We start from the raw sequence: 19781 nt of genomic DNA, 5'->3' as shown, positions 1-19781 counted from the left end.
CTGTAGGTATTTCCCTATCCCCAGAGGGCTTACAGTCTAAGTTTTTTGTACCTGAGGCAATGGAGGGTAAAGTGACTTGCCCAAGGTCACAAGGAGGGACAGCAGGACTTGAGCCCTGGTCTCCTGGTTCATAGTCCACTGTTCTAACCGCTAGGCTATTCCTCCTCCCCCTAATCAGAGGAGTGCTTGCGGGTGTACATTTGTGCGCGACACCCAGTGCGCACAAATGTACACCCGATTTTATAATATGCGCGCGCTGCCACGCGCGCATGTTATAAAATCCGAGGTCAGTGCTCGCAAGGGGGTGCACACTTGTGCACCTTGCGTGCGCCGAGCCCTAGGGGAGTGGCCTCGGAGGGAACTTTCCTTTCGCTCCTCCCCCTCCCTTCCCCTATCTAATCCACCCCCCAGCCCTACCAAAATCCCCCCCTACTTGGCCGACGTAACTTGTGCACGCCGGCCAGCTGGGCCGCTGTGCCAGAGGACTCAGGACCGCCCCCCCCAGATCGCCTCCGGACTGGTGCCACGCCCATGACCCCGCCCCTTTTTCAAAGCCGCAGGACATACGCACGTCCCGGGGCTTGTGCGCGCCGCCGAGCCTATGCAAAATAGGCTCGGCGCGCGCAGGGGCAGGTTTTTGGGGTTACGCGTGTAAGTTACGCGCGTAACCCTTTGAAAATCTACCCCAACGCTCTTAACAGCTGTAACGGTTATAAATGGGTGGATTTATCCGCACAGTGTAGTAAAATGATGTAAAACCATTTGTCCAGAATAGAGAGGGGTGACCCGCCATGACCCATCACCTAGCCCCCAGTGGTCACTGCTTCTGCTGCGGTCAGCATGGGAAGCTGACACCTCTGCCAATTGGTTTTAAGTGCTGTTTACTGGCAATGGCATTCATCTCCATTTCTCCTTTAGGCTTTGTGAGGGCTGTGATAAATGAATGCATTTAATAAACACAAAATTAAAAATGCTAAATAAATTACAGAGGTGGAACAGACGGGGGGAGAGATGTAGAAATTCATTAGTTTGCTTGTTGAGCAAGATGATCAGTTTCCTTCCAGTCCTCCTAAAGTAAAACCTCCTGTAAGGAAATTAGCTGAAAGTACCCTTCTTCACTGATGAGTTGTTTTTTTTTAAGGCAGTTTAACAACAAGACCTCATTTGAATTTATCTGTTGCATCAGAAAATCTCTCTGGTTACCAAAAATGCAGATGCATTAGTGAGCCCAGGAACCTTTTTACTTAATTTGTTGGCGATGTTAATGATACCTTTTACTGCACCAGCATAAACATTTCACCCAAACTTTATTGTACTTCAGCTCTGAGGCTGCAACAGGCCAGATGTTCTCTTTCACATCCAAGGAAATGCTTCTCCTGATGCTTCCAGGGTACAAAAGTATACAGCCATTAACACAGAAGTACAGGTACAAAAGGGAATTTACGGATGAAGAGGCATCAGTTCAAGAGCAGATCCGCAGCAACTCTGTGGTTCTTACTGTTATAAAATAAATGAAATACTAGGGGATCAAACAGTTTTAAAACTTAATTTGAAAGCTTAAAACAAAGCAAAGATTTTACTGTGGATAATATACCGTATAGCCAGTCGTGACAGATAATTTTGTTCCGAAATGGAGTCTGTTTGTTAAACTTCTGTTTGCTCAGAAGCCAGGATGTTTATCTCAGCAGTCTGTTAGGACCTCCCATTGCCTGCGGTTCTTGGATTATAATATGCATCAGAATCCACCACATTATATGTGGTGATGATGATGGTACAGTAAGACACGCCATTTACTATCTACATTGAATCCATTTTCCCAGGGCCATCAGAACGACCAATTTTTCTTGGTCACAGATATACAAATACTGTTGAAAACCATTTTCTGCTTTGTACATTTAAAGATGGGGAAAGGAGCATTAGGGTTCATCTTTTCTGGAATAAACCACTCACAGGAAGCAGAAGTGAGGCCTACTGAGTAGGAAGTGTATCTGAAAAGCAAGACTGGCAGAATTTATCAAGGTTAAAGTATCTCACTGGAAGACATTCTCCTGGCTTAAGAATATTCTTGCATATATTAAAGTAAATTTTCAAAGTGGGTTACAGGCATAAAAATAGCATATACTTGAATAAGTAGCCTGTATTCATGTAAATGCCGTTTTGTAACCATCAAAAGTATTTGTCTGCTTTCAGTTTTGCACTCACATTTACCTGCGTAGAAAAGGGACGGTCCTGGGCATTCTGGGTGGGGCTAAGTGGTACGCGGAGAAGTTGCTGTTTTATAAGAGATTTACGTGAATACAATAGGCAACTTAGTTATGCAATTTTACATCTGCTAATTCTCTCATGCAATTGATATCAGACTCGTCTGCTGTTTTTGGGTGGATGGTCTGAATGAACACCTGGGGGGCCTTGGTGAACTGGAGATGGACTGGGCGAGCTTGCGGGGGAGGAGGGGGGGTGGTAGCGGCAAACTGGTGATTTCAAGAGCATGCGCATATTCGAGAATATATCAGCCTCTGCATATAAATCGGGGTCTTACGTGTGCATGCTATAGTTTTTTGCACACGTAGAATACACTCGTATATGTTTATAAAATAGGTAGAGGAAGTACGGGCTTTTAATGCATTGCAAATATTCATTCACACATACTAAAACTTACTCGCCTATGTTGGGGGTGGATATTTGTGTATATTTTATAATTTGCGTGGACCAGATATTAACAGATTATAAAATACTGTAGAAGATCCCTCCTTGCCCATATACATGCGTATATGGGACCACGCAGATATCTTTGAAAGTCAGTGCTCCATACAAACAAAAGAGAGAATTAAACAAAAAATACTGGATAAATGTTCTTCATAAATCATCACAATTGATAATATAGAATGAGGTTCCTTTGGTAGCTGTTTCATGCTGGGTATGCTAGCAGGTGTTACCAGCTGCCTGTATCCCCAAACAATCATTTAACCTACATCTTGTTCATTCACAAAAGATAAATGCTTTCCAAATACTGCTGTTGTAGTAGCTGAGAAATTGTCACCCTCATGTGTCTTTATTTCAAATACAGATGTGCTAGCCAACCCTACATCTGGGTCTTTGTCAGGTCTTTTCCTCTAAGATTGGAAGCCTTGTCAGAAGGCAGCTCAGTGTTAGCTTTCCAGTTCTTCTTTTGGAAATAATGAAACATTAGATCACATTCTTCTAGTACATCTCCAAAGTGAGACCATCCCTTTCATTTGGACACCTCAAAAGCATGGAGCACTGTTCCATAAAAGTGGACAAAATTATTTTTTTTGAGTCCCACCGAGAATATAAGGGTTTTTTTTCATGTTCTATCTTTATCACTGATATTGCATTTCAGTATCTTCATACTCCTTTGCTCCTTCTGGTCTAATTTTGAAAGCAAATATATAGAGGTAAAATTTTAGGTGTGTGCAGAGCATTAATATTGTTTTTCATTTCATTTTTTTCCATTTTGTTTCATTTAGTGCTTTCTTAAACCATTTAACACATACTAGAATGACTTTAATGCACTCTTAAAATCATTTAGTGAGCGCACACTCAGCTTTTTAGCTCATGAGAAATAAAACAAATGAAAGCACAGCCCTAGCATACATCTTCAATAAGGCACCTAACTGGCAAGTAGGCATTCAGTGTTCAGCCTACACACTCCAATCTGACATGCAAGCACAAAATTCGCATATAGATTGTACTTAAAGATTGGGTGGCTATGCAGAGAAAAAATATGTGGGGAAGTCATTTCAAATGAAGGCATAAAATAAAATATGGGCATTGCTACTGAGTAAATTTTCAAAGGGGTTCTGCATGGAAAAATAGCATATACGCGCCTAAGTAGCCTGTATTCACGTATATCTTATTTTATGAATATTGAAAGTATGTGTGCATTTTTGTTTTCGCGCATGTATTTTACAGGTACAAAAAAAGGAGCAGTATAAGGGCATTCTAGTGTGGGGTCATGAAGAACACACAGAAGTTGCTATTTTCCGAGAGATAATACACATGTATTGTAACCCACTTAACACAACTGGTTTGCTATGTGCAGGAAATAAATGTGTTCAGTCACTAAATATATGAACTTATTTGTACAATTTTACTCCTGCTAATCGACTTGTGCAAGTGAAAGTCTGTTTGCAATTTTTGGGTGAACTGCTGGGATTCAGGGTGAAGCGCTAGAGGGTCTAGCTGGAGACAGGCTGGGTGAACTATTGGATGTATTGGCGAACAAGTGATTCCGACTGCATGCAAAGTATTTTCAAAATGCTATATGCGCATACCTTCTAAAATTCCTGCCTCTGCATATAAATCAGGGTTATTATGCGTAAATGTTATATTTTTTTCACACAAAATGTACGTGCGTATGTTTATAAAATAGGTAGAGAACACAAGTGCTTTCATTGCCTTGCAAATATTCGTGCACACTTTCAGAGCAGAACTACATGGTATTTTAGAAACTGCATCTCCTGCTGCACAGCTTATAAAATATTAGGATAGATCTCTGTATATCTACTTATGCATGGAAATCAAGTATTGTGAATAGGTTTGAAAGTTATGTTGCCTGTGCATTGATTTTTGGTAATTAAATATACCTCTGTAGTTTTCAATCATGCCTTCTGACAGGCCCCTGGAATGCCTTTTTTTCATGCAGCAAAAAGCCCTCATGTTGTGAAAACATGCACCTGCTTTTAGATGGCCATTTTACCCAATTTTGTAACCTACATAGAATCTGACTAAGCCTTCAAAAATGTTTCTTATAAAGTTTAAATTAAATGGTAAAAGCAACTAGAGAGGAAGTGAAGACTAGCTCCCTGAAGATCATGTGAGATAAGGTCTGTAAATTTACATCAGTGACATTTCTCCATCGGGAAATCTGCTTGAAACAAAAGAAGAAATCATTTTTAATTCTTTGCTTCATAATCACAGATACAGGAAATAGGAGTCTGTGGAACTGTTCAATAAGTTTAGGATGTAAAGGGTGAAGAGATTTCTACAGCACAACCATATTTTTATGTGTGACAATATCTTCTCAATCTAACATTTTACTTCTCATCAAAGCAGTTTCTGCTACAAGAACCTTCTAGATTCAATTCAAAGCACCATTGACAGTGTGCATCTTATGCAGAGATGTGGTTTGTCCCAGAAGGCAGACACATCTCTCAAGACTGTATGCTTTGGCCTCTTCCCGTACATGCAGGGTCTCTATGTGGAGCGTGCCCAGTGACACTAGATGTCTGAACTAAGCCTAGTGCGTATACCTCTAGTCTCTGTGATCTTAAAAGGCATCCAATGCATTTAATTCTATAACATAAGTATGTACCATTGAGAAGGAGTTTAATCATAAAAATGAATCATGCCGTCCTGTGGCCTTCATTGAAACAAGTCGATTTTTTTTTTCTGGTTCTTAAGTACACAATTATCCACTTCTACAGTCCTGAGAGACCCCCAACCATATTAGTGAAGACCTTGTAAACAAGTCAATCAAGGGGTTAATCTGCCAGATGGAGCTTGAACTTGTCCTTTAATATTTTATTTCCGTCTCTCCACAGCTGAGGCAATAGCTTGGCGTTTTTAATTAAATTAGATGGTGCAAGACAGATGTCTTGGCAATAAAATAGTGTGCAGCCCATTTTTATCCCATTAACGATGGTGTTTATCAAGTAATGGTGTTTTTCTTTCTGAAAACTCTAGGTAAGCCAGTAATGATCATAACAGAGTACATGGAGAATGGCTCCTTGGACGCTTTCCTCAGGGTAGGTGATTGCAGCGTGATAAATGGGAAGCTACAGCACAATTTCTTCATCCACATCCAAAAGTGTGGATTTATTAACATGACTTAAGAAAATAAAATTCAGAGCTGCTGTAAGATTTTAGAGAATGCTCTATGTAACAATGCCTATCTAATCGAGGTGCACTTGATTTATTTTATTCAAACCTTTTTAAAAGCTTTCTTATGTCGCCGTCTTATTAGAAAGGGCTGTAATCCATATATCACTGGGAGCCATAGTGAAATTTCTGAATGCATCCAAGGTTCATGAATTATTGCCGTGTCGGGCAAGCGAGGGAAAAAGTAGAAAATTTCACTTTGGAGAAAAGGATGGGGGTTTTTTTTGTCTGTAATACCAATATATGATTTGATATGATCCTTATGTTTCTCTGTAGAAAAATGATGGCAGATTCACAGTAATCCAGCTGGTGGGAATGCTGCGGGGCATTGGTTCAGGAATGAAGTACCTGTCTGACATGAGCTACGTGCACCGAGATCTGGCCGCACGTAATATCCTAGTCAACAGCAATTTAGTATGCAAAGTGTCGGACTTTGGCATGTCTCGAGTGCTGGAAGATGATCCAGAAGCGGCCTACACTACTAGGGTAAGGCTGGACAGACTTGCATTGTGTGAGTTAGTATAATTTATATATGTTCCCACTGGATTAGTTCTTGTTAGGGTACCAAAAGATGTCAGTGCTCAAGTACCTGGCATAATTTAGCCTTATATTTGATGAATCAGTGGAGAAATGAGGGATTGTTATTCCTGAACAAAGTTAGATGGCTGTGTAACTGTTTCAGCTGAAGCATGAAACCCCTTTGGTTTGGGTTTTTTTTTTTGTTTTTTTGGTGTGCATAGAAACTTGATTTTAGCTAGTAAATAGGATGTAGGACCAGAAAGTCATAGAGAAGCCAAAGACACTGTAGGTGGCCAAAACCTTTTGCTTCCCTAACATGACTGTTATCCCAGGAGGCCTGTTAGATTGCATTTTGATTGTTGCAATTGCAGCCGAAGCTGTGAAGTCACACAGTAAATAGCAACGAATCTTGGTTGTTTGCACTAAAATAAATTGCCTTGGTTAGCAGCACCTTCCAGAACATGAATCTCTTGGATTGTTCTCCGCATAGGCACCTAAAACTCTGACTTCAGCTGAAAGTCATTCTCCTAGATGGAAACGCTGAAGCTCAATTAAAATCACCTTGCACATGAGCGTGAAGAGACAGAGAAATCTTTGGCATGATTCAAGTAAAACAGAATAAGATAAACGTTGAGGAGCTCCTTTCCAAACCAAACTAAGCAGTGACATTGAACTGCTGCATCTTGAAACACACAGTAATGAAAAAAAAACAAGATCTTTGTCCAGTACTATTGGAATTGGCAAGACCGTTCACATTTTCGTATCCTTACACTAGCAAAACGTACCCTTCTTTGACTAATTTAGAGGGCCCTCGAACACCCCCCCTTATAGGCAAGAACATAACATTTTTGATTACATCAATTAAAAGGGAAAGGTTGAAGATATTTACTGGGCAAAATGGCCTGTTTAGATTAGGGGAGGAAAACAGCGTGCCTACGTTTGATTTTCAACTGTATGCATGCCGTTCTGTCCCATCCATTACTGTCACCACAAATAGCAGGTACAAAGTACATGGATGCAAATTTTCAGAGAGAAACAACTCAGGAAATTTCTGTTTGAAAATTTGCATAGAACGTGGCATTAAAATCCCTCCTGTAGATTTCAACTTCACAGGCCCCACCACCTCCAAAGCTTTTTTGCCAGACAGCTATTAGGGGCTGTTGGAAGGCTTGATTGCCTGATGGCCGACCCGCCTCCCTCCCTCCCTCTCTCCAGTTTCAAGGGCCTACAGGAAGACCTGCGTCCTTCCCAGCTTATTGCGCTCTGAGACAAATGTATGCTGTGAATGCACTTTTACATTAAGCCGAGCTTTTGGGAAGATACCAGTTCTCACTGCCTTGTTCTATGTAAGACATTCGTGTTATGTCATCCCAAAGTTAAATGTAAACCGAAGTGATTGATAACATTGTTACCAGAACCTCGGTATATAAAAAGATGTTAAATAAATAAATAAATAAATAAATAAATAATATTAATAATAGCTGGTGTGCCTCAAATACCAGCTCCTCTCAGAAGAAGGATGCTGGAGGGGGAGTCCTAACAGTCCCTTGGGTAAGCTCTCCCCTGAGGGAGGGTAGGACAAACCAGATGGTCTTTCCAGAGCTCACCATGGTGTAAAAGTGCATAGGGATGGTAACTGTTAAACAGGCACGTGTGCGCACATTTGTCAGCATGTGCCCAGGGACGCTGCTATTTTATAACATACGCACATATCTGCACACGTTATGAATTAGCCTAAGTGTGCGCACAATTTTAAGTGGATGCGCACTTGCGCGCGCAAATTCTGCTTCTATTGCTTAAGTGGTGGAATTTTAAGAGACACGTGCCCATGTCATTGCCCATTTTCCCAGTTCATTCACAGTTCGCCCAGTTAAGGGATAAGCGTTCCAAACCCCCCCTAGTTTAATAGGCCTTCTTTCTCCCTTTAGCCCCCAACCCTTAAAACTCCACTGATCTGTTTCGATTTTTTTTTTTTTTTGTTTTAGGACTTGCACGCCATCCATAACAGAAGTAAAGTTACATGGCAGGGGACCGTGCGTGTAACTATTTACGCGCAGATTTCAATGTGAAATCCAGAAACACCCATGCCCCGCCCACACCATGCCCATGTCCCGCCCCTTTTAGGAACTTTGCATTTGTGCACGCAGGGAGATACGCATGTACTCGGGCGGCTTTTAAAATCCGCTCAGCACGCGCTGGCCAGACATTCACATATCTTCCGGTTTTGGCGTGCATCAGGCTTTTAAAATTCACATTTCAGAGCATAGTGTACACTCCAGCCACCCAAGAACACTCAGCCATCCCTGCATAACAGCCAACCATTTTATAATATTAGCAAAAACCTTGAAAACAAGTCAATCAAGGGGTTCATCTGCCAGATGGAGCTTTAACTTGTCCTTTAATCTTGCATTTCTGTCTTTCCACAGCTGAGGCAATAGCCTGGCATATAAATGTTGCTTTCACCATTTTTCCAGGCATTTTGAGTAGAAGTCACAAGCTACTGGTTGCTGCAGCCCTCAAATGCCAGAATTGCAGCACTGGTCACATAGGAGAGGATGTGCACAGCCATGGAGGAGACTGATTTCACTCTTTGGCATGGCGTTGCCATAAGCAGACTAGGACATCTGTCCATTTTGTGCCCTGCTAAATGTTTGTCATTCCGTGCCTAGCACTCAAATTCACAGGCAGTGAAAATGGAAGCTGTAACATGCAAAAGTGGTTGCCAGCCAAAGGCAAAGCTCACAAACACATAGCAAAGCATGTATAAAACCCAGATCTGCTGATTTAACTGGAATTTCTTCCATAGATCGAGGAGACAGGGTCCATATTAGTGAGGATATTCTGATATCAGTTGACAAATTTAATTTGTTTTAATTTGCTTCAAGTGGTTATTTGGAAGCTAATGCTAGAACCTTTCTAGTACCAATATGCTAAGGCAGGGGTAGGCATCCGATCCTCGAGTGGCACAAGTCAGTTGGGTTTTCAAGACAGCCTCACTGAATATTCATGAGATGTATTTGCATGCATAAACAACTCTATTGTTTGTAAATACATTTCATGCATATTCATTGTAGAGATCCTGGAAACTAGACGGTTTGCAGCACTTAAGGTCTGGATTTGCCTACTCATGGAATAAGGGGTAAATTTTCCAAAGGGCACCCAACAGCAGAGGTATAAATGTACTTTTCAGCCTGCAAAAACTCAGATGATTTTCAACCATGAAAAGGCCTTTGCAGTCATTAGTGTAAATGGTAAGGGCTTTTTGTGCATTATAAAAATAAGGTGCTAGATTAAGAGGGTAATTTTATAACTGTGCAGGTTGAGGTAGTCCATGCAAACCTTTTACGTGCAGACTTTGCACCAAATTTTCAAAGCAAACTTAGGCCTGGATTTTCTAAGGTTGCAGACCTTAGAGAATCCGGCGGTAATGGGAGGTGGGGGGGCAGGCCTGCAAAAGCTGGCAGCGATCGCACCTCCACGGTGCGATCGCTGCCGGCTTTCACACCCAATAGCGCCATCGTAAAAGGTGCTGCTATTGGGCGCACTACTGGCAGTGAAAAGGGTTCTTACCTTTTCTGCCGCGTCCGCCCCGATGACGCCCCGACTCCTCCTCTTCCGGGGCCGACTCTGTCCCCGACTCCGATCCGATCTAGCAATCGCACGTGACACGCTACGAAAATGACCCCCTTAGGCACATAAGTCCACTCTGAAAATGCATATGCAAAGTTACACCAGCTCTATCGTGGCTTGACTTGTGGGGGTGAACTCATGTGTAAACTTTTTTAACTCCCAGCTCTGACCTCCCCCCAGAATGCATCTCAGTGCATCTAAAAATACGTGTCAAACCAAGTTATGGGCGGAGTTTTACATGCACTAAGCCCCAGTCTTTTTACAGCAGCCATTCATGTACAGAAACCTATGTTTTATGCATGTTAATGGCTTTACAGATCAGGCCCTAAAGGATAAACTGGGGTCTGATGCTGATTACCAGATATGCTTTGTCCCTACCAGTCTGTAAATGAAGGAATTTCACATGCAAACAAAGCATTAGCAATACAGGTAGACGGCGTGGCATGCTGTCCTCCTCCTGCTGTTAATCCTGCATCTGTTAAGGCTCAAGATGTCTTGGACCAGGTATTAAATATTTGGCACACGCTCTACTTAAAATCCCCTGTGCTAACCAGTCCAAAACGAAAAGGCTGGTAGGCATGGAGGATTTCTACTTTCATCTTATCAAGCTTGCCACTTCCCCCCCCAGAAGGTAAAACCCCCCATACATAAATGACCTCTCCAGAACCTCCCCTGCACTTCGGAGTGCCCCAGAATCCCTTCCTGCACATGAAAGCACACCCACAATAAGTCCTGAGCTCCCATCACCACCACCACCGCCAGGAAGACAAGTTGTAAAGCATTACTTGACAAGTATCATTCAGAATTCGGCAGCGGGCCAAGCAGCCCTCCTGCCAGAAGGGATCAGAAAAGGGAATGCTCCCGAATGGTAAGAAGGCGGGAGGGGGATCTGGAGGTGTGTTGGGGCTTCTAGTGGGAAAGATTTGATACGCAGGAAGATATTCGGGGGGGGGGGGGGGGGGGAGGCACTCTGATGTGTAGAGAGGATTTTGGAAAGTCCTTATATGAGAGAGGGTTTAGAGATACCTTTATATGTGGTGTAAGGAATTAAGGGCTGCTTTGATATGCAAGAGTGATTTGGGGGTGTCCTAAATGTGTGGAGTTCAACCTTCTAGTGAGGAGACAAGTTGGATTGGAGGTTTGGAGAAGAATTGAAGAAACCTCCCCTTTTTCCTTTCCCTTCAGGCTGATTATCATGGAGGATTTATGGCAGCAAGCAGGGACATTATACATTTTGGAGTTAGCTTAATAGAGTGCACACACTGTTGCAGGTGAATTTTAGTATGCACACTGTGAAATTTATTGCCACATCCATTAAGTGGCATTTTAGCATGCACATTAACATTTTACCTAGGTTCATGCTAAAAAATGTGTAAGGTGGGTTTTATTGTATAGGCCCCACAGTACCAGCGCAAATTGTGCTTGAATATCGGCTTGTTCTACAGCTAAAAGTACATGCATACGTTTGCATATGTTAACTGATGGCGTCAATGTACACACATCAACAGTATGCCTGCTACATAAGCACGTTTTAAAAATGTAAATGTATGCACACAGTTTCTAACCTTCTCCCCAAAATGTCCCATGTGGAACTCTTCTTTTTAATGTGGCTAAACCTACACACCTACTTTCACTGATGAGAACCCAGTAAATTAATTGCATAACCTCTTACTGTTCATCTGTATATCCTGCCTCACCATTTGGAAACTTACCCCAGATGTCTGTACTTAAAAATCACTCAAAAGGTGGCAAAAATGCAGAAATTTATGAATTGTGGTAGGGTGGGGGATTGAAAATGTTAATGGATTATTAATGAAGCTACAAACTCCTTGTGATGAGTGGTGTGGAAGTGAGCCCTTGGTGTGTTGGTGTAGTTGACGCTGTCTTGTAGGTGAACCTATGAGGCCTACTCTGACAGCTGGCAACTGCATCCTAAGACGGGACATGCTGAAGCTTCACCTATAGCAGCTGCCTCCCCTGCAGACTGAGCCCTTGGGTTCTGGCAACTACCTAATGTGGTAGAGACAGCAAGAGTCCGAGGGTATGCTAGTCTCAGGGCAGGCAGAAAGCTGGAGGAAGGCCAAGGTTGGGACAGGCAGCAGACAAGTGGAGTCAGGTCCAATGCAAGAGGTCAGATCCAGGCAGCAGGCAAGCGTGGTCAGATCCAAGGCAAGTTGGTCAGGTCCAGGCAGCAGGCAAGCATGGTCAGGTCCAGTGCAAGAAGTTGATTCCAGGAGAGCAAGCCGAGGATGGCTGAAGACATATGAGACACACTAGATGAGACTGGGATGAAGAGACAACGCTGGATGAGAAAGGCTGGACGAGGCAGGTCCAAACAGGAATGCAGGAACGATCAGGAATGCAGCCACAACATGCACTAGCACAAGACAGGAGACCCATTGCTGAGGCACCAGTGCAAAGTCCTGGGGTGCCTTAAATAATGCAGTATGCTGATGTCATCAAAGGGTGCCATGGGGACTTTTCCCTGCTATGTGCCCTTCAAGTCTTGTAGCGTGCCAAGCGTACGCACATAAAGAGGCCCAGGGAAGAGTAGGAGGAGGATGGCGTCTGAGTGCCATGCACTGCTCCCAGCTGCATGCATGCACTGGTGGCATCCCTGCTGTGGAGGGAGGCCCTGTAGTGCACAGGGTGAATGCAGCAGCTCACGGGGGCCATCCCATGAGCCACCTATTGTAACACTCCTCCTATTCCCCACAGTCATCAGTTGGTGCTGCAAGCCTTAACACCTTAATTGAAAGCTTGTGTACTAACCCAGGTAAAAATACACAAATGGCACACTATATGTTAAATCCCACCATAGTGCATGATTTTGGGTATAATGCACACTACGTAGGTATTTAAAGGGTAATTTTAAAAAAGGATTTACATGTTTAAATACTGGTTTTATGCATGCAAATGGTCTTTTCAAAACTGTCCGGAGAGTTGAGCGTGTAAAAGTGTGCACAAAAAAGCATTTTGCCTGTACTTTTACTACAAAGAGGCATTTTGGGGGACAGGGGAGTGTGGAGTTTGAGTAGGGATGGAATTTATACACGTTCTTTCGATTTTTAAAAGTGTGTGTATAAATATACATGCATAAAGTTGCACCTGCTCCCAAGCAGGTTGAACTTTGTACGTGTATGTTGGCACTGATTATGTGCACACTTGCAAATTTTCAAAGCAGATTTATGCACATAAATCTGCTTTGAAAATTGAGGCAGCCCTATGAAAGCTGTTTGAAAACAACTCTTTTAGTGCTCAGAGCTCATTTGCGAAATTTTGTGCATTTGCAAATAGTAAAATTTCACTCATCATGAACTGAGGTGCAGTTTACTTCTTTGTGAAGTTTTTCACTGCCAATTTCATGCAAAAATTTGCTATGGAAATTATTTGCATAAATAGGGACATTTTGCATGAAATTGCTGATCCCCCACAAGAAATGCCAGGGTGTAGGTGATTTCAGTATATATCGCACCCTGAGACTTTACCCTAACCGTTCTCATAAAATGTTATTCTTTTCAGTTGTCTTCCTGATTTTACCCCACTGCCTGCATGGACTTCTGTAAGAAAATCAGAACTACAAGTCCCTTTGAGCAGTGGGATAAAACAAGGACTGCATCAAACTGCCCTAAAAGAAAAATGGGACATGTTGGCAACCCTAAGAGGAGGCACTTAGTAAGTTACCATACTTTGTTCGGACCCATCAGTTAGCTCCTGTTTAGTTTGGAATTCCATGTCCCTGTTTGCTTTATTCAGCCACATTATAAAGGTGGATGAGCTGCTCCTGTAGGAAAATAAGAAAATGAAAAATTGTCAAGCCTTTGTATTATCAACATGCAGTGGTTATTATGTACACAGAGTTTATATAATGTACTCCTGGCTTTTCCCAGGCAGCAGATGGATTGCAAAAATTTGATCATCACTTTAAGCAGGATCCTAGTTTTGGAAAAGCAGATAAGGAAAACCTGTCTTAGGCTGAAATACTTTGTTGGGATATCTCAGATGTTCCATTTTAAGGTTGACCGCAAACTTTTGCCTAACCTGTGTGCTCTGCTAGTAGGTTGAATGCTTTGGGTGTGTCCATATAGGTTTTTAGCTTTTCTTTTTTTTTCTCTTAAAGGGCGGCAAGATTCCCATCAGGTGGACTGCACCAGAAGCAATTGCCTACCGCAAATTTACATCTGCCAGTGATGTGTGGAGCTATGGGATTGTAATGTGGGAAGTTATGTCTTACGGCGAGAGACCATACTGGGATATGTCCAATCAAGATGTATGTTATTAGTAGCATGGCACTTTTTTTCTTTTTGTTTTTAGTGATCCTAAAGCAGAAAATATTAATTTTTTGAGATTAACACAGATCTTCATTATGAGCCTTGGGACAGATTATTTTCACCTTACTGCTGCAGTCTTCAACTAAGTATGTCACCTGCAATGTGTTTTTCCTTTCCTTTCCCAGAGAGAGAGGCATTTAATTATATTGCTAAATATGGAGCGGATGTTAAACCTCAAATTGCACTCATATTTGACTTTAAAAAAACGACAGGTGTAAAATGCTAATGCTATTACTAACTGTAATCAGGACCATAATAGAACTGTGACCTTGAGGAAGTCAAAAAAGGATTTCTTAAATGACTTCCTTAAAACATTTACAGCCATTCTAACATGCCATCTGGCCTTTTCCTGCTTATTCTATATCCTCCCTCACTGCTGTTTCTGAAAAAAATGCATAGCAGTTATGCTCAAAAAATAAGATTGTGGAGTAAAATCTGCTAAAGTGTGCTTTTAATTAAAAAAAAAAAAGAAGAAGAATTTAAAATGAGACCAAAATGTCTCTTGCGGGGGCATTTTTTAAATATAGACTGTTTCTCCTCTACATTACTTGAACTGGAAAGAGAGAAGGCTTCAGGCTAAGAGAAAGACACAGGACATTGAATTATAGCTTTCATCAATCCAGCATTTCACCAGTTGTGCTCCGTCCTGTGTATAGCCGACTCTTTGCAGAATGCACGTACATGTGGTAGGAATTTAATTTTTTTTTAAGGCTTTGCTTTTCTTTTTCCCTCCTGATGTGGATGTGCCTCATTTGGCAAACTGCCTTGTCCTGCATCAATGGAAAGCCATCAAGATTTCCCATGCTAAGAGAGAACCAAGTGCCCTCCCCCCCTCTCCCAAAAAAAAAGATGTACTTTCACTAGTGAGGAAAGATAATTCAAACAAAATAAAAATGAGGCTGCAAATGTTTTGTCCAGCGAGCTGAGCTAGAAGCAAAAGCAATACCCCTACTGGTTTTAGATATGGACATATCCAGCTAAGTAGCGCTGTTCCAATACACAGCTGGGTTCAGTAGCTGCCACTTAGCCAGCTCACTGTTTAGCTGGATAAATGGTTACCCAGCTAAGTAACGGGTGGGATGGAGTGGTCCAGGCCAGAGTTATTTATCCGGCTAATTTGATATTCTGCCATTCCGGCTAACAGGGTCATTCATCAAATTGTGTTAGGGCGTTATGGCGCAATAATAGGCTATAACGCGCATTATGTCACATATATTGCGCACTATCAAGTACCACTTGATGCATGTGATACTTTGCATGTCCGTGCCCCTATCACAATGATCTTATTTGCATTTGATTTGCATGCATGAATAATGCAAATACATGCAAAGAAGGTCATTACGAGGCAATTCAATGCAAATATTTTATCACAGCTGACTGAGAAGGTGGTCATCTGTGATAAAATAACAACTCCTCCCTGGTAAGCATTAGATGTGCAGCGGGAGGCCCAGGACCCTAACGCGGATCCAAGGCTCCTGCCGTACACTTAAAGCGGCGGGGGAAAAAAAACAAACTACGGCCAAATGGGGAGGTTGAGTGGAGGTTATTGTTGATCCCCATTTCAACCCGGGGCCGTCGGTGAAGGCAGCCCTGACCTGATTCCTTCAAAATGAAACTAAAGTTTTTAAAATAAGTGTGTGGCAATGGCCCCCCCTCCCCCTGGTTCCCCTCGATAGACAGATCCCCTTTCTTCTGGCCCCCTGATAGATTCCCCCCCTCACCTGCTCCCCTAGCTCCCTGATAGACAGATGTCCCTTCCCCCACCCTGGTCCCCTCCAGAGACCCTCTTATCTTATAATCTGGGTCCCCTGCCACGTAGCTTTACTTCTGCTATGGATGACATGTAACTTATAAACAAAAAAAATGTAGACAGCTCAGCAGGGTTTTAAGGGTCGGGTCTAAAAGGGGAGAAGGAAGGGTATTAAACTGGGGGGGCTTTGGAAGTCCTATTCCTTAACTGGGTGAACTGGGAAAACTGGCAATGGCATTGGCGCATGTATCTTTTAAAATCCCCCCACTTGCATGGTAGAAATGGCATTTGCGTCCACAAGCGTGTACCCACTTAAAATTGTGCGCACAAGCACAGTCCAGCTATTTTATAACATGCACGTATATACACGTGCAAGTTATAAAATGATTGCATCCCTTGGTGCGGTCCAATGAATGTGTGTACATGTGCGCCAGCACACCACTGTGAAAGTTGCTGTCTTAGGGCCAGATTCAGTAAGATGGTAATTTTTAAACAGCCATGCGCATGTATGCACACACGGTATAAAATAGTGGGGATGTGCAATCGCTTTGGACGAGTTAGGAAATTTCAACAAAATTGCCTAATTCGTTCTGGTCCAGGAACCCTGAAAACCAAAGGAATTTTTCCTGAAATTTCGGGAAAATTTGGTTTTCGGGTTAGTGCGCGCTAACTCCCATTAGTGCAAGCTAACGTTAAAATGTTAGCGCGCACTAACCCGAAATTTCAGGTCCCAGGGAAAACAGAAGCCTGAACCGCAGGAAAAACGAAACTTCCCGCGGCGGGCCGAAAACGAAGCCCGAACTGTAAGGTTCGGGCTATGCACGTCTCTGTAAAATAGGTTGTATGCTTGTACATGTGCGCACATTTTTATACAGATGCACACAATTGCATGCAAATGCCATCTCAGCCATGCAAGTGAGGGGATTTTAGTAGAGATGTGTGCCGACGCAGTTACCAGTGTCCCAGTTTGTTCCCTGTTCACCCAGGTAAAGGATAGGACTTCCTAACCCTCCCCCACCCTAGTTAACTAGCCTACCTTTTACCCTGTTAGCCCTAACTCTTAAAACCCCGCTAACCTCTTTAGTTTTATTTGATTCAGGACTTACACACACACCATCCATAACAGAAGTAAAGTTATGTGGTAGTGGACCCTGGCTTGCGCTTGTTTATGTAAATACGCACAAATTTCACTGAGAAATCTAGGAAAGCCCATGCCCCGGCCAGACCATGCTGCCGACCCACTCCTTTTTTAAAAAAAATTGCGTGCGCGCACTGGGAGATACATGTATACTCGTGTGCATTTTAAAATCCGCGTAGTACGCGCTGGCCCGACTTCTGCGCATATCTCCTGGCTTTGGCGTACCTAGGGCTTTTAAAATTTGTCTTTAAGGCTTTTCTTCTATTTTGTGTCTATGGGAAATACCCTTAATGAATCAGGCACATATAGGATCATTTATCAAAATGCGTTATAGCGTTAATGCATTATCACACGCGTTAACGCCATGCAAAACATATAGTAGCACATGGCACAAATGCAAATTTTTGAGGTGGGGAGTTTGGGCTGGTTTTAATTAAATTAGGGGCCATATAGTGCCAAGCGATAGCATAACACATGCTATTGCTTGGTTTTAATGCCAGAAATAACTACAGCTTTTTCCCTGGCGTTAAGCTGTGCTATATGTCTGAAATGGCCATAACGCAATTCGTGATAAATCTTTTAAATTGCATTTTGGCCATTTCTGTGTGAGAGTGAGAGAGAGAGAGAGCACCTTTGGGGAGGGCCTCACTGTGTGCATTTATTGATATCTCTATAGGTGGGCTACCTGATAGGTCGAGGTGAAGTGTTAGTGGTGGTTTAGGGTTTAGGGGCCAGTTTCAAATGTAGAGTGAAACGTACGAACAGCACAGTACACCTTGGTGAAGATTTCACGTCATTTGGAGTGAGGAAAGTCTCACAACGATGAAATTTGTACTATGTTCTCTCACCCTAGCTTGATGGTACCCTGTTACAGTGAGAGAACATAGTACAAATTTCATCGTTGTGAGACTTTCCTCACTGCAAATGATGTCAAATCTTCACCAAGGTGAACTGGGCTGTTCATACGTCTCACTCCACATGTGAAACTGGCCCCCTTAACCCTAAACCACCACTAACACCTCACCTCGATCTTTCAGGTGGCCCTTCCATAAAGATATAAATACTTAACTACTATGAGGGCCTTATAGATAGTCTGAGTCTCTCTCTCAGTCACTCTCTCTCTCCTTAGTGCACACCTCTTTTTTATAACACATGCGTTATTAACTTTTTTTGATGTATGGTGGGGCTAGATTGTATTTTCAAGTCTGTGCATGTTATTTTCTAAAGAAAATCTACCTGCATCAAAAGCAGGTGCAAATATCCATTGATGTTTTGTATCCATGGCATTTGAAAGTGAAAGTATTTGTGCATATTCTCTTTGAAAATTGGTTCAAAATCTGCAGGCAAACAGTACCTGTAGACTTTGTCCCAATGCAAGTAGTTTGAAAAGTGCTCCCATTAATAGCTCATGCAGCTCTAGATATATACAGTATGATATATATGTATATACGCACACACATGGACACACATACAGATGCCCACACATCCATCTACTTATAGCAGATACACATCAAGGAAAAAGGCGGGTAGGTGATTTAGTTTTCTAATATATTACATAATTGGTTTGAGGCATTAGTAATATTAAGTACTTTTTCCCTTTACAGAAATTTAGAGAAAAAGCTTTCAATGTATAAGGATTTGATGCTCTTGAAAATGTTCTGTGTACTTCTGTTTGACAACGTAGATTCAGTTTTTTCCAGCAGTAAAAGCTTGGGTCTATAAAGGTCATGTTAGAAGTTTGAATCCGGCCCTAATTACTTAAGAGCTTTATTATGTCCAATCATCTGCTGCAGTGCATTTTAATGTTTAATGTTGTGTCATTTTCCTGTTTGAAGGTCATTAAAGCCATTGATGAAGGCTATCGACTACCTCCTCCCATGGACTGTCCCATTGCCCTCCATCAACTGATGCTGGACTGCTGGCAGAAGGAGCGCAGCAACCGGCCCAAATTTGGGCAGATTGTCAACATGTTGGACAAACTCATTCGCAATCCCAACAGCTTGAAAAGGACAGGCATGGAGAGCTCCAGGTTGGTAGTATGCGTCCTTCATAGTGATGTCTTAGGAGACAGACAAGCGATGGGCAAGCTGCAAGTCACTTAAACTTCTTTGTAGGCATTAGCACATTCTTCATGACAGCACTTTTACTATCCAGTGGAAGATGCTGATTGTTCTTCACTAAAACCTGCACAGATGTTTCATCTAACCACACCAAAGGGTCTAGTATCTGCTGACTACTAGAAAGCAGATTTAAATTAAGTGTCAAGTTCCTTACAGTTTTTTTTGCTTAGATTGCATTAGATATATTGCATAGGACTTAGATGCGTTTAGTAATCACATATGCAGTAGGTGTTAAATGTAAAGGAGGGATGTACACTAGAATGGTTTAACTAATGAAAGACAGATGGCTTCCAATGGAGAAATACCAATTTATATAAGCAGATTATAAATCCATGTGAATGAATAAGGCAGTGTCAGGAAAATTTTGTAGTAGGATATCATCCCAACATTCA

At 42.3% G+C, this 19781-nt stretch overlaps 1 protein-coding gene across 2 annotated transcripts in view; it reads left to right on the top strand.

Annotated features, from left to right (window-relative positions):
* The window catches only part of EPHA4 (EPH receptor A4), a 241040-nt gene that overhangs the window by 187034 nt on the left and 34225 nt on the right, over positions 1–19781 (top strand). For both annotated transcript variants that reach the window (XM_029615382.1, XM_029615383.1), the window contains exons 12-15: positions 5707–5768; positions 6178–6387; positions 14171–14320; positions 19105–19298. In XM_029615382.1, coding sequence (XP_029471242.1) covers positions 5707–5768; positions 6178–6387; positions 14171–14320; positions 19105–19298 — 616 coding nt within the window. The remainder of the gene's footprint in view (positions 1–5706; positions 5769–6177; positions 6388–14170; positions 14321–19104; positions 19299–19781) is intronic.

This window comes from Rhinatrema bivittatum, chromosome 9 (genome assembly GCF_901001135.1).
Source record: "Rhinatrema bivittatum chromosome 9, aRhiBiv1.1, whole genome shotgun sequence".
Taxonomy (NCBI): Eukaryota; Metazoa; Chordata; class Amphibia; order Gymnophiona; family Rhinatrematidae; genus Rhinatrema; species Rhinatrema bivittatum.
Note: the sequence above shows the minus strand (reverse complement) of the source record. Positions and strands in the feature narration are given on the sequence as shown.